This window comes from Ctenocephalides felis, unplaced genomic scaffold (assembly GCF_003426905.1).
Source record: "Ctenocephalides felis isolate EL2017-DRISC unplaced genomic scaffold, ASM342690v1 CF-g0.4_SCAFFOLD_01168, whole genome shotgun sequence".
Classification (NCBI taxonomy): domain Eukaryota; kingdom Metazoa; phylum Arthropoda; class Insecta; order Siphonaptera; family Pulicidae; genus Ctenocephalides; species Ctenocephalides felis.
Genome location: NW_020537322.1, coordinates 1,784 through 17,513, shown reverse-complemented (window position 1 = coordinate 17,513; position 15,730 = coordinate 1,784). Strand labels below are relative to the sequence as shown.

The following is a 15,730-nucleotide window of genomic DNA, read 5'->3' as shown; positions in this document are numbered from 1 at the left end:
TATATATATGTATATATATAAATATATATATAATATATAGATTTATGTACGATATATATATATATATATTATAAACTGAAACTGAAATCCTCGCAAAGGAACAAGCTAGGTGTCAAGATCTACAACAGGCTTCCCAATGAGCGGAAGTGTAAAAGCAGGAATGGTTTCAATGCTGCCGTTAGAAAACATCTTATAGATCAGCCTATCTATTCAATTAATGATTTTTTTAATCCAAGTTAATTATTATTGTCATTAGGTTAATCCTACAGTTGTTCATAAATATAAATTATATTATTTTAGTTATATTATAATATTGTGATAAAAATAATAATGGTGATTGAATTAAATAGTAAATATTGCAATTGAAAAAGTATATATATATATATATATATATATATATATATAATTTTCAGATTCACTTACATTATTCTTTCGTCTTCTGTAGTTCTAAAAATCACTGATTTGGTACAATGAAATGTTAAGAATCGATCTTTGAATTCTAAGATCATATTTGTTCACTAGTTAATATTTATATTAATATTAATTAGCAAAATTATACATATTTACTATACATTATTTCAAGCTTTGTCTTTTATATTTTCGAGTACTGATTACTTAGAACTGTCACATGCCTAGACATATAAATTGACACTTGATAAATATTAGTATTATGAAGTTGGCAATAAACTGAAATTATTATTTCTGGCGCCTATTACAATTTATTAAAGTTTTTATTAAATATCTTTTTAAACTAATTTAAAATATTATTGTTATTACAAAATTATAATGCTGTAAGATTATTTTCATAATACCTTCTAACAAGCTCTCATTTTGGTGATATTTTTTTGGGATAGTTATGGCAATACTGAAAATTAGGTAATACTTGCCTTATGAATCAGAGTCAAAATGATATTTGCGATTTATCATCAGTAGGTTCGTCGATTTTAATAACATTACGCTCGCTCTTTAGCAAATTTGTACATAGTTTAAATAAAAGTTTCAATGCCTCAATAAAAGCTATCAATTGCATTTTATACATTTTAGTGCGTGTGAAAAGTGTAAACAACAGATAGTGTTTCTTTTGTGATAAAATATTGCCCTACGTGTGTCATTTTGTAAACATTATTACTTTCGATTTACCTTCACAAACTATTTATGGATGTGTTTCAGAAGTTTAAATGAATTGATATTGTATCATCGTGTTGGATTGCATTCGATGAAATTTCATACCCCACCTAAGCTACGAAATATTTGACAAAATGAAAGAATAGTCGTCCAACACAACAAAAAATAACGCAAACAAAATTAGTCTTCCGAAGTTTTAAGTTTTAACAATAAGAAATTTATTGTTTTATACTTGCAATATCCTAAAATTTCTTCAAATTTTGGAAAATGTCAATATAATGATATGTGGTGATATAATTTACATGAAATAATGTAAATAAGTATATGTAGGAGACATTTTGAGGAAATGCTGGGATATCTTTTATGACTGATAACGTTAATTTATTTTAAGAACGAATTCTATTGGGCATTAAATTGTTAGAAATGGCTGGAAGAACTCCAAGATTGAAAATAATTATAGAAATTGACTGGCACACTTTTTGAGCTTCTTGTGTCGCAACAGGATACAGTCCTTTCAATTAAATGGAGAATATACAGAATAGAAGGTATGCATTTTCAATCATTTAACTAATATATCAATCAATTTCATTAATTAAATATAATTACATTCTGTAGGTATCCCAGTCTCTCAACAACACTTGTTGTATAGATTGCAAGAGCTTGATGATTCGACAACATTGTCCACGGCCAAAATAACTGAAGGCTGTACATTAAAATTAGTAGTTTCTATGAGAGGTGGTCCAATCGCTACAAGAAGAACGTTGAAGAGTCCCAAAACTGATGAGTCTTGGATAGACTGTAAAGATTTGTTTGACAGGTATGGTTTCTTAATCATAAATTCTTACCTTAGAAGTAAACTATTGTAACTGTGATTTATGTAGTTTTTTTGGAAGAGTATACATATTCATATATTACTTAAAATCGTTTTTCATCTTCTATTTGTGTTTCTATTGTAACTCTTTCATTAGTAAATATTTACATTTCGAAAATAAAATAAAATTTTCTCAATAATAATGGAGAATTATGCTTTTACATTTTGTTTATGTTTAATGTTATAAATGAAAAACTGTTATTCTGAAAAATTCTATTGTGAAATTAACATAATATCAGTTATGATAATTTATCTCTGATAGTGCACACAATATTCATTGCTTGAACATATTTTTAAAAAATAATTTTAGCGATGAAATTAGAAAAAGTGGAAAATATCGTTTAGAATTACATCATGATGGTTCAAGTATGAGCATATTTCGTATTGCTAGGTCATATGACACGGACTCTTCAAATCCAAGTGATGATTCACCAGAGGGTGCCTATGACAATGATTGGGGTTTGGATAAAATGCAAGAAAATATTTGCACTTTCACTAAGATGAGAGATTTGCGTAAGAAAATGGAAGCATTGCAATTAAAAAGAAACAAAAATAGTACTGTTGAAAAATCATCCACAACTGTTAAATTAAAGCGACATAAGTTACCATATGGTTCCAAAACAAGTACTGAAATTATTAGTGAGGAATTGGAACTCCTAGGCCTTGTTTCTAAAGGTGGAAGTAAGCCTATCAGAAGAGTTCGGAATAGTGTAGCACAAGCTACTTACATTATAGGTGTTAGTTCAAACAAGTCCTCAGATATGCCTTCAGCAAGAAGACTTCGTGAAGATTCTGATTCCTCTGATGAAAGTCGTGTAACTCAGGTGAATATTCTTTTTTCAATGCTCTATCTAAAATTAAAAATTGTGTTTTTAAAAAGTTTGATTATGTAATAATCTATGTATGTCAATAACGTTTTTAGATCAGTCGAAGACATAAAGCTGAAAGAGTACCAACACCGGAGGGTCTTGTTACAGGTGCCGGTCCTGTTTGCTACCAAAATGAGGGCGAACTTAGTTTAGAATTAACATTGTCAGATGATCATGAAGAGCCTTTGAAACTACTTCCAACTCCATGCCCTGTGCCTTCAACATCAACAGGAGGTAATAATCATTAATAATAAAATTTATTAATTTGTTATTGACTTTCAAACATTAATGAATAAATACAATTTCAAATGTTATCATTAATATCTGATCTATATTAATTAATCCTAAAAAAAATAAAGTTATATATCGAGATTACAGCACTTTGTGTGATATATTTTATTAAATTTATGTGTCATCAGAAATGATTATGATATTAAGTGCAATTGTTTTTTTTCCTTTCATCAAAAAATAAATGTGTGCAAATAATATATTTTACAAATACCTTTTTCTCGCTTTAAAATAATATTATTTTTTCAATATGAAATTTAGTGTATATTATTTAATATTATTGAAAGAGTGTTAGTTTAAATTTAAATTTGAAAATAAAATGATAAACATACATCTGAATATACGTATTTTGTTGCAGATAGCAGTCGTTATCGCCTGTCCTGTTTATTGTATCCTCCAGGAGATTCTCCTAGACCTCAAGTAACTCCTGAAGACCTGTCAGCGGGATGATACTTTAGACACTTTTAGTATGCAATTGGAAAGCCCTAAGTTGCACATGGAAGCTCCTGTGTCAACTAAAATCAACTTATCAGACTCCATAGAATGTTTGGAAATAGGGAATCACAAAGGATACCCTAATCTTAAAAGCATTTCGCAATATATTCAACAAAATTCTAATTCAAGCTGTGAATTAAGATCAAATATCCAGGCATCTTCACATGCAAGGTATGAGCCCCCGCCACTTCAGAGATCAAATAGAACTTATTTCCAAAGCAATCCAGCACTGCATCAATTGAACAATAACATTCATAACACACAATGTTCATCCACATCTAACCTTGATAAAACAAAGGATGTTTATTTTAATGATGATTTTCAACATTCTTGTAGTACATCAAATTTAGAAAAGTTGAACTCCAAGAAATTTGAAACACCACAGTTGACGACATAGCAATACTGAATATTTGGACTATACTGGTAGTTATGAAAACTTGGATAGAGTTCGCATACCAAAACGAAAAGTGAATATGTCTAAGAACAGGGGACTTAATAGATCTAGTGAGTGTTTGTCAAAATTAATGAACATTCTCACATGCACTCGCCATTAAATTCTCAAAGCAGATTTAGTAGAATGTGAAATACTGATCGAGTTAGAAGTTTTGAAGGTCTAAATTGCCTATCTTGTGAGGCTCAGCCTTTGCTGAATAAAGATGAACATAAAATTATAAAAATGCCAAATACTTCAATATTTAGAGAAGAAATTGCACATCAAAAACAGTGTTGTTTAAAACATACCAAAAATAAAACTATGGCACCTACTCCCCTGCCAATAATTCATTCTACACCACAGTCTAAATCTTTACCAAAATTGTCTTGGACTCCCGGCGGTTCTTTAAAAAGAACACAAAATAGTACACTTGTAATTTTTCAAGCGCCAACCTTAAAAAATACTGAATCTAACTCTTCAAATCATTCTGTAAATCCATCAAAAAGCAAAGAGAGAACCTCAGAGAAATCACAACCTGAAGATTCTGCAGAGACGCCAGCAGGAGAACCTGTTGCAAAGAAAAAACGAATGAGATGCAAGGTATGCAAATAGTTTAAAATACGGTTTACCAATTGTTATTTTAACTGTAATAATTAAATTGTTGTTCAAGATTATATATATATATATATATATATATATATATATATATTATAGAAAATAATAATTTGTTTTACCTTGTAGGTTTGTGGTAAACGGCTCACAATAACAACAGCCATGGTATGCAGATGCGGTGGGACATTTTGTGCACAACACCGCTATGCAGAGACGCATAGTTGTACCTATGACTATAAAGAAGAAGGTCGCAAACAAATTGAGCAAGATAATCCAGTTGTAACTGCACCTAAGCTTCCTAAAATATAACGTATCATTAATTATATGTTATATTTTGATGTTTTTTCTTTGTGATAACAACTGGGCCATAGAAAAATAAATTATATATCTAGTTCGCACAAACAACCAAAACTAATGATGAAAAATGTATTAACTAAATTTCTCAAAATAAAACTATCAGTTTGTTTTCATATAGAAATTATAAAATGGTTTTAACAGAAGTTTGCATAGATTTATAATAAATAAATTAGTTATGAATTATTAAGAATTAAATATGAATTAATAAATAAAATATTCAGTTATGTAAGAAATTAACATGAGTTCATTATTGTTTTGTGATTTATAATTCTTATTTAGTTATTAAAAAAATTTAAAGCTTTAGTATTATAGTTGTTGATATTGTTTAAATTTTTAAGAATTCCATATAAATCTTATGTTTTGTTCAGAAAGAATTTATGTTTTTCAAACAGAGAGGTGTTATTGTTTATCCTTTGTAGCAGATACAAAGACCGTGTTGTGAGGCATAATTCTAAACATTTATGTGTGCACTAAATCACCATAAACTAATTATATTATACCAAAACAAGTCATAGATAAAAACTGTATTTTTTTAAAATTACATAATGCCTATAAAGAAAATGTTTACTAGCTAATATAATTTATAAAACATAGCATTATTATTAAGGAACTGTTATATTATCTAAATAATAATAAATATAAAAATATTAGTGAATATATCAAATATAAATAACGCCAGATTGATGAAATGACTTTGATCATGTGACTATCAATGATATGAAGCAAAATTAATTTGAAATTTTATTGTATTAGCCACAAAATACTAATTTTGCTAATAAAATATTTTAAATAAATACTGTTTTGACTTATTATTAAATATCATGTTAAATATAGTTTAAATATATATATGGAGGTTTCTTCAAAAAGCAGTGTGTGATGACAATAACAAGTTTTATATGATTAGATTATAGAATATAATTAATAATTAAGTAAGAATTTCTCTTCACGTTAACAGATATTCCCTGTATAATTTTTTTATAATTGTAATTTTCAAATCTTAATATTAATTCCATATTAAATTAGGTCAGTTATCATAAATTACAAATGTATCAAAATGAAAATATTTTAATTCATAAACATACTAATTCTGCACAATTCTACTTTTTATGTATCCGTATATAAACAGTTTATAAAAGATAAAAATTCTGAATTTTCAATGGCAATATCAATTACAATATGTACGTACTGCACCTGCTTTTAGAAAAAGTCATAACTTTTTCGTAATAATAATAATATCACTTATAATGACTATCAGCAATTAAGTGAAAATGCCAGAATTGCAATAAAAAATGCAGCTTAATGAACATGGTATATGTGTCTCAATTAAGACTTAATTTAAATATAAAGGTTATACAACATTTATATACATGCAAATAGGAATAGTTTTAAAAACTATTTACTTGTTTATGTTTAGGAGTAAATATAATTTGTATTGTTAGATATCGAATTTCAGAAAACATTCATAATTACCAAACCATTTTTTATGGTATCGGCTCCAATAAGAAGTGCATTTAGAGTTTGATAAAATGAACTTTCTAAATCATTCGAATGTATTGCATGATGAAATTGGTATTTTAAGCGCTGCATGTACTTATATGCAGCACTTAAGATACATATACGTGTTCATAAATATCATTAGTATTAAACCTATACGCAATATATTGCGTATTAATATATAAATGACTATCAATTATGTAACACATCATCATACATACGTGAACAAATAGTTTCCTGTTCATTCAGTCCATTCTGTTTCCACAAGCAGTGCTTCAAACAATTTTACAAGATTTTCAACTCCGGCCAAATAGTTTTTATCCGGCCCGAATTCATTAGTTGCCGGAAACACGTGAGCAAAATCTATCATTTTCACAACTGCCCAATTATCACCAGGCGTTCCCGACGCTGGTGCATCTTCAGTTGCTATCAAATCATCAAGCATGCTTTCGTAATTTCGTCTTATATTTTTCATGTCGTTGTCATAGTTATGTCTGAACGAATGTGTTCGTTGAAGACCACGGTATTTTGTAGGAGAACCGGCTATTGCTGTGGCTGGATTTGATGCTGCACTAAATAAGATTTCCGGAGATGAAGGTCTTCTACCTGGTCTAAATAGGGGGGCTCCTGTGGGACTTAATTGACCGCTAAGAGCGCACGATGAGCCGTTCATCGATAATGTATCTAAAGGTTTCGTATGCAGGCGCAAACTACCAGAACGTCCTAGACGCACCCTGTAGGTAAAAATGAACTTCGGGTTGATATTCATTAACAATATAGTATATTGTAAAAATATTCCAATTTATAAGTATTCATTTAAAATAAATTTTAATATTTTTATATTTGACCGACCTGTTTACTGGTTTTGGTACTGGTGGGCGCGCTTCCAACTCTTCACGAAGGCGTTTTGCATCGTAAGCCAACAGCAGGCTGCTGCTATAAAGACGGAGGTCAGTCTGAGATCGCGCCCATCGTAAAACTCGCCACAGTCCAGCCAGCAATTGAACCAGGAGAGCCCGGCATAGTTGAGTATCGTCTGGTGCATTTAAAAATGTGCGTAATGCTGAAAACAATCAAATATAAAAGTTATTTACAAGAACTTTGTCTCATGAAGCTCAATGTTAATCATAAATATATCAAATGATTGCTTGTTCTTAGACATTTTTCAGTAATAAAGTTTTTCTAATTTGAAAATGAGACCATCTATATATAGATGGTTTTTCATCCGTAGTATATATACTAAGGATGAATATTTTTGTATTCAGTGGATATTCAATTCAGATTGTACATTGCGACCTATATGTATATTAATATATTATAAAAATTATTAATAAAAATTCTTTGAGAAAATCTTATCTTGAACATATGATTAATTGTATTCTCACAAATATTGTCACAGATCCATGGATTACATTACATAATACAAATATAATTGATATTTTCTTCTTCAGTAGCAAATTTGATTTTTGATTTTAAAGAATAAATTTCTATTTACATTTTCCTATCATGAATTTATTACCTTCTTTAACAGATTCTGGGCTCAACTTTTTACCATAGTCTTTACCAAATCTTCGTACCCGTCCGGTTTTAATAGAATGAACTTGGAATCCAGGAATGCAAAAACTAAGGGCATTTTTGCAGGCAGTGTATTTAGACTGAAAATAAGTAAAAAGGAATTAGTATTTAAAAACTAGAACATATATAATTTCCTGAACCCGTAGCATGAATCTTTTTAGCACGTGCTAATTGATTCAATACGCTTTCAAACAAAACATTAAGCAAATTCTGTACGACAATATTTTTTTGTCAAACCAAACTAATTGAAACAATTTAGCACATTTTTATAAATGTCGTGCATTGTTTTACACAGAACAGAAATTAAATCGATACTGCTAAAATGATATCCAAATAAACTCTTTTTATTTGCAAACTGATAATGATTTCTGCAAATAAAACTCTAAAATTATCAACTCGCTTGTTGCTATTCGAATAATGAACGCAGTTAACGTAATTGAAAACAATACATGTGTATTGATTGATCCACGTGCTACCAGAAATAAAAATAATAGAGGCTAAACGATTTAAATAAAATAAATAGAACATGATTGATGATTATGATGTAATAAAATTCATACAAACTATAATATTATTTTGAATATAAAAATATTTAAATTGTAAAGTTATAAGTGTCTTGCAACTGTTACTAAAGCATTTAGTAATATATATTTTTGAAAAAATACAATAGAAAATGAATGATAGTGTTTTCAAAGTAAAAATTAAAAATGTGAAATCAAAATACATAATAATTAAAAACAATAATAATAAAAATAATAATAGTAATAATAATAATTATTATTAACATAGATAAGTGAGATAATTAAAAAAAAAATAATAATAAAATCTAATAATAGTTATTTTAATTATTATCAAATTATAATAATAATAAAAATAAAAGTATACTTTTATTAAGAATAATTATAAAGATAATAGAGATAATTATTATAATAATTATAAAGAAGTATTGTGAATTAATAATAAAAAAAAAACTTTATTTTTAATCAAATTATTTAAAAATGTCAGAAGCTTAATTGATAAAAATATCATTTATGCAAACAGTCTTAAATAAAATTCATAATTGAAGCTTATGCATTTTACAAAAAATGGTAGAGATATTAAAAAGAGTAATAAATAGTTTATTTAATAAAACGTTATAAAAATAAATAATATTTTGAAAAATATAGAACATTTTCTGGTGATTTTCATGAGAATTAGTTATTGTAATGCATAAGGGGGCGTCCATTAATCACGTGAGGTTCCTAGGGGGGGTTGGGGGGTTATAGTAAAATATCGCGTGTATTTATTTGTAAACTGTTTTTTTTTAAATTCAAACATTTTCAAAAAAAAATAACTAGTGGGGCGCATGGCACCATGCCTTAAGGCAAATTGCTGGAACTTCCCGTACCAAAAATTATTATTTTTTTAAAAGCAATTAACATTTTTGAAAAAAATTTACTTCGAAAAAATTAGAATTTTGAGAAACTATAAATTCGACAAAAAATTACTTTTTTAAAAAAAAAAAAATTGTTTGAAAAAAAAGTTTTCTTTATTTTGGCATAGTTTGAAAATTTTGAACTTTTTTTCAAAGCAATGGTACTGCTTTAACTGCATAGAGACAAAATGTCAAAGCGCGTAGGCTCCTCGTCGCCGTCTAACGGATAAACATTGGTACGGAACCCATAGGAATGTAAACAAAGTTCATACTTATTGTTAAAATCTCTATAAAATACCTGATAATTTTATGTGCATATGTCTAATGATCATTTTTGACCGCCAAATGGCGATGTGATGTTTGGAGGGGGAGGGGGGTAATTTTGAATATCACCAAGGGGGAGGGAGGACCAAAAATCCTTAAAAATTCGCTCACGTGATCAATGGACGCTCCCTAAGAGATAGTAGAATAATCTCATTCATTGATGGCAAGTTTGTAAAAAACAACCCTAAGCAGATGAAAACTGTTGAAATTATTATTCCAATAATACTCGATACATATTGCGCTGCTAATCAATTAGCAAGAATTAAAAACAAAAAACAATACTAAAAACCATAAAAATAATTATTAAGACCTACCTCCTCGGCTTTAATCTTTTCAGGAGTAGCAAGTGGATCCCAGGTTCTTTTACCAATCTTAACATCCATAATGCAAGGTTCTCTCATGCCTTGGGTGACATCGGCTAATACTATAAAATTGATGTCTCTTGGGCCAACTCGTAATCTTCTAGTACCATGATACTCCGGAACCAGCGAAGCAAGAAGAGCTTTGCTTCTACTTGTGCTTTCTTTGAGAGACTCATAGAAACGTGATTCACGGATTCCACACAGCGGCTTTGTGCAAGGTTTCAGGATTGTGCCATCGGAATGTTTTAGCATCCCTGGTAATAAATAATATTATAAATAGTAATTAACCAGCAACTTTGATAGACAGATTCTAAAATTTATCTCTTACCCAGGGCATCTGTCCCCGGTTCGAAGCTATGTCCAGCCACCTGGTTGTCCAGAGGGGTGGTGTCTGGAGGTAGTTCGGTGGTCAAGGAGTCCGCGCGTTGCATGGGCGAAGATGTTAAAGATGCTGGTACTCGAAGAGAAGATAGTTGACCGAAGAAAACTCCTGGTGTACTTTGACGCCGCCCCTGGAAAGGCGGCAATTGCATTCGGCTTATAACGTCCTGAAAGGTAAATAGAAATAATAAATAAATAAAAATAAAAATATAAAAATTATTGTCTTATATAAACACCTATCACATTTACTCCTATTAAACAAATTGTAACAGTTGAATGAAAACAAACATTCCAAGACTATATAAAATATTTAGATATGCAGGTGGATAGAAGATCTTGTTAAGACGTAAAAAGTAAAATGTAAATAAAAATATTAAAAATTCCTTAACATTTTTTGTATACATTTATAACTATATTTAGAAATCAAGAGAATAATATTTTCTTATATAGAGTTAACTGTTAGCTCTCGGCTCCGAGCATGTTTTATTCCAAAGTAATAAAATTAATATTAGTTTGTTTATCACCTAACATTATATTCCATCACATTATATAATACAGTGAAAATTTGAATATTTAAATCTTACGTTAATATATTTTTATTTTATAGAGTATTTAGTATCTATCATCAAATTTCACAATCCATTAAAAACTGCATAAAATTTAGTTATCACAAAAAAACACATTAAAATAAGTTACAACGCCCAAAATATACTTTCTAGGTCGAAATTTCTAAACAATAATTTTAGTCGAGGTCAATTTTAATTGCATTTATTCCAATAAATCAGGGACAAAAATCGCTGAATGCTATGGAATAAAAAGATTTTTTAGTTTATTAATAATTGATATACTTCATCTTGCAAATATTAGAATAAAATAATTTACAACGCCGTTGTGGCTCTTACATTTAAATCATATCGTACATAATATGATATGTTATCTTACAATTAGAATTAATCATTTTGGTAGATACGGCATGTTGCTAATAGTACAATGAAAAATCGTGCCTGGATTAGCATGTGATATCATAACTTGTAAAATGGATATGTAAATGATTGTTTTAAAATATTTTGTATCACTAAAATTATCTATTTCCGTACTTTATCCACTTTTTATTTCGTTTATCTAGATAATAGTATACAATTGACATTTTTCTTATATGTAGTCATACTGTTTAAATATACCTTTTCAAAATATTATAATTACTAAGTACAAATATATTTAGTGAATTATAAATATATATAAGAAAACAAAACAAATAAATTATTAACTTCCCGTAGGGTAAGTTATTTCAATGGGCCAAAAATCGAAAATGAAAATTTTTACATTTCTCGACGTTTTGAAGGTTTCTGAACATTTTGGCATACCTCAGAAAAAATGGATGTGTGTGTGTGTGTGTTTGTATGTATGGACACAAATTTCCAGTCACGTTTTCGGGCGCACGGATCAACCGATTTGAATGGTTCAAAAAACATTCGATTCCTATTGATAGGGAGATGAGCTGATTAGTTTTTGGCAAAGGCAGGTCCAGCAGTTACGGAGATAAAGAGCAAAGAGTACAGAGAATAGAAATCGAGTTTTTGAGAGAACGGAGCATCCGATTTGAATGATCTAAAAAACATTCATTTAGTAATGATTGGGAGAAGTGTTTATTAGTTTTTGGCAAAGGCAGGCCCAGCCATTTCGAAAATACGAAGCTAATTGTGTAAAAAATGGCAGTTTTTGAGAGAACTAAGCGTCCGATTTAAATGATTCACTTTCTGCTTGTCTTAACAAAATAATTGATTTTGGAAAAAAAAATTTGTTTCAACTTTTTTTTTTTCAAAAAAAAATTTTTTTGTACATCTAAAATAATACAGATTTTATTTTTAATTCTGACTATAGTTCTAATATACTTTAAAGAAATAATTGCAACTTTGCAATTCAGTTTATATAATTCTTATAAATATTAGACAATGTTACAATATTTATTTATAATAATCTATTTGAAAATCCTTAAAATTGCCTTTTCACTTAAAATCATTAAAAGGTAAAATGATTAAAAATTGAGAAAATTAAATTTATTTGTGAAAATAAATAAAAAGTAGGTCAAGTATAAAAAATTATTTATCATACACTTCCATTCCATTGTATTAGCCCAGAAAATGTTGCTTTAATAAGAAAAAAAATAAGAAAATCAAATTTATTTGAGAGTCAAATATAAAAAAAACATATGATAAATATACACCCATCCCAAAAAAATGGCCCCTTTTGGCTGTTAACTTTATAGGTAAAAATACTTATAGGAACTTGCTACGTAAAGGAAATTAAATTTCAAATCATTTTTTTTTTAATTTTTTAAATAGGAAATGTTTACTCAATTTTTTTATTCAAAGCAGAAGTAACACTGGTATAACTTCTACTTATTGCAATTTATTTATTATATTTCCTTTATATTTGCTAGATGTCCACTAGGACAGGTGCAAATTATATGGTGTGAAGTAAAAAAAAGAATTCTGGTAGATGAAATATAAAAATCATACAATTCATTTTATCCCAAATCGCAATATTATTAATCTTGTGATTCTTCGCAAATATCATCAAAATTCTTCTTCAATCCTTATAAATAATTTTATCCTATATCACAAAATTTTTGATTTTGTATTTTTTCGCCAACATTATCAAACTTCTACTAAAAGCAACTCCAGACAAGATGTCGACAAACCTTAATAGTAAACAAACCAAAAATAGAATAATTTATTACCAACCGCACTTTTCGTTATTAATATCAAATTATTAGCTAAAAACTTTGAATACCATCCAGAAAGGATGTCATAAGTTCTAAACAAAATTTTGTTAGTAAAATTAAACGGATGTAAAATTAGTATAACATATATTGATGAAATGAGTCACATGTTACCATTTAATCCGGATGTAGTAGTAGCAGTAGAGTAACAAATATTTAACAAATATGAACAATTGAAACACAGCACAAATTTTAAGAAATTATTCCAAAGAAAAATTATATGCGATGTTAACACATGCGGATACTGAACAAGAATGTTCCGCAGCAGTTGGAATTCTTCACATCGACGCAGAACGAAGGAGGGATGCGTATGATCGACGATGCATTTCGATGGAAAACCAAAACTTTATCATTGTTTATATTTGTATTGTGATAAAGATAAAAATAATAATGCATACAAGCATTTTTATAGAATATAAAAAAGCTAAATTTTTGTTATGGTAATTGATATTTCCAATATTTATAAGGGATTTACGGCGTGGTTGGCTGTATGGTAAGGGAGTGTCCATTAATCACGTGAGCCAGTTTTTAAGGATTTTTGGCCCCACCCCCTCCCCCTTGGTGATACATATATATACATACATATGATGATATTCAAAATTACCCTCCTTTTTTCACCAAACATCACGTGTATTTTTAGTTACGTGATAAAACTGTAAAATTTTTGATTTTTTTTTTGAAAATGTTTGAATTTTTTTAAAAAAATCAGTTAAAAAATAAATACTCGTGATATCTTACTATACCCCTCCCTCCCCCACGTGATGTTTTGTGATTTTTTTGAGAAATGTTAGAATTTTCTTTAAAATTTAAAGAATTAAAATTTTTACATTTAAAAAATAAAAAAAATCAGGTAAACATTAAATACACGTGATTTCTTACTAGCCCCATTACTAGCACTCCACTTCCCTTACGCAATCTTTGATCAATGGACGCCCCTTTAGAGCTATGAACTTCAAATCAGAGATTCCAGATTCGGTAACCGCCTCGAACGGCCTGCTTGATGTCAAGCAGTAGTGAGACGGGAAGTTTGACAAAAAATCACAAGATATCACAAGGAAGAGGAGGGTCTAGTAAGATATCACGTGTACTCATTTTTTACCTGGATTAAAAAAACACCATTTTTACTAAATACACGTTAGGGGCCGTTCAAGTATTACGTAAGCACTATAGGGGGGCGGGGGGTTGTTGATTTGCTTACTTTGGGTTGACATGGGGGGCGGGGGAGTCTGGATGATGATTACGTCATATGTAGTATTTTTATTTTCTTACATTAATTGCAAAATGTTTACGTAAGCATGGGGGTAGGGGGTAAGAGCTTTGCTTACTTTTGCTCACAAGGGGGATGGGGGGGTAAATAATTGTAATAAATCTGCTTACGTGATAATTGAACGATCTCTTATACTAAAATACACGTGATGCTATATGGAGGAGGAGAAGTAATTTTAAATATCAAAACGTATCACCATCAAGGGAGAGGGAGGATCCAACATCCTCCATAGACGCACCCTTAAAGGTCTCGTTAAGTTAATTGCTATTGAACGAATAAATAAAATATATTATGTATCAAAATTAATAGGTTGGAAAATCATGGAATAGATTGGAAAATAATAGAATACTACGTACAGTAAATAGTATAGACATTAAAAATGCTTACACCAAAATTTAAAGAATTTCATAATTTGACAGCATATCCTCAAAAAGTTGAGACAAAAAATAAAATATTTACAAATGTCGTTTTATTTAAAATACATGTCTAGATTTTTATAAAATCTATATATTATTCGAATTTAGAAATGACAACTCGATTTATCTTCAAAAATATATAAATCTCTACTAACAACTAAACTTTGATTTTAAACCTTTGATCCATTTGTAACCAAGTCAATGTAGTTTGGTTGAATCCTTTTCGAAAAGGATATTTTACAAAAACATTTGTAATGAAAAATATTTATATAAGATTCTTCTATACTTAAGTACGACAATATAGTTTGATGTCTATTGAGTAAGGATATTTTACAATTGTTGCAAAAATGACAATCATAAACATTTAAAATTACCATTCGCTTTCAAATACTGATTATTATAAAAATTTATATTATTTTTTTTAGATGAATGTAAAAAGAATTTTATTTTTTTGTAAATCAAGTAAATGTCTAATTTGTAAACAGGAGGCCAAATAAGTTCACATTTGATAAAGATAAATAAATATAAATTGAATGAATATTGAATACATTATAAAACAATTTGCTTTTCTATAGTAATAGCCTTTTAATAATAAACTTTTTATCAATTTATACAAAATTTCAAATATATATTTACCTTCCGTTTTCAAATCTCTGACATTGAAA

At 28.7% G+C, this 15,730-nt stretch overlaps 3 protein-coding genes across 3 annotated transcripts; 2 read left to right on the top strand and 1 right to left on the bottom strand.

Annotated features, from left to right (window-relative positions):
* The first annotated feature begins 1,836 nt into the window (after window positions 1-1,836).
* LOC113365632 lies at window positions 1,837-3,603 on the top strand. Its single transcript, XM_026607142.1, has 4 exons — window positions 1,837-1,942; window positions 2,307-2,820; window positions 2,919-3,099; window positions 3,512-3,603. Exons 1-4 carry the CDS (start codon window positions 1,854-1,856, stop codon window positions 3,601-3,603), a joined length of 876 nt encoding a protein of 291 aa, XP_026462927.1. The 5' UTR covers window positions 1,837-1,853.
* Window positions 3,604-4,239: 636 nt separating this feature from the next.
* On the top strand, window positions 4,240-5,135 carry LOC113365633 (zinc finger A20 and AN1 domain-containing stress-associated protein 4-like). The gene is made up of 2 exons (XM_026607143.1): window positions 4,240-4,681; window positions 4,823-5,135. Exons 1-2 carry the CDS (start codon window positions 4,325-4,327, stop codon window positions 5,000-5,002), a joined length of 537 nt encoding a protein of 178 aa, XP_026462928.1. The 5' UTR covers window positions 4,240-4,324; the 3' UTR covers window positions 5,003-5,135.
* A 1,650-nt stretch (window positions 5,136-6,785) lies between these two features.
* LOC113365634 (inositol polyphosphate multikinase-like) lies at window positions 6,786-10,767 on the bottom strand (the record flags this gene model as incomplete). The annotated part of the gene is made up of 5 exons (XM_026607144.1): window positions 6,786-7,278; window positions 7,397-7,607; window positions 8,064-8,199; window positions 10,172-10,473; window positions 10,548-10,767. Coding segments are annotated over 5 exons (1,362 nt in total), but the record flags the coding sequence as incomplete, so codon positions are not given.
* Window positions 10,768-15,730: the final 4,963 nt, after the last annotated feature.

Excerpts from the sequence above, each read along its gene's own strand:
- LOC113365632 (XM_026607142.1), top strand. The coding sequence starts at position 1,854 with ATGAGAGGTGGTCCAATCGCTACAAGAAGAACGTTGAAGAGTCCCAAA. Across the intron at positions 2,821-2,918 it reads ATGAAAGTCGTGTAACTCAG|ATCAGTCGAAGACATAAAGC; the intron begins GTGAATATTCTT and ends TAACGTTTTTAG. Across the intron at positions 3,100-3,511 it reads GCCTTCAACATCAACAGGAG|ATAGCAGTCGTTATCGCCTG; the intron begins GTAATAATCATT and ends ATTTTGTTGCAG.
- LOC113365633 (XM_026607143.1), top strand. The coding sequence starts at position 4,325 with ATGCCAAATACTTCAATATTTAGAGAAGAAATTGCACATCAAAAACAG. Across the intron at positions 4,682-4,822 it reads AAAAACGAATGAGATGCAAG|GTTTGTGGTAAACGGCTCAC; the intron begins GTATGCAAATAG and ends TTTACCTTGTAG.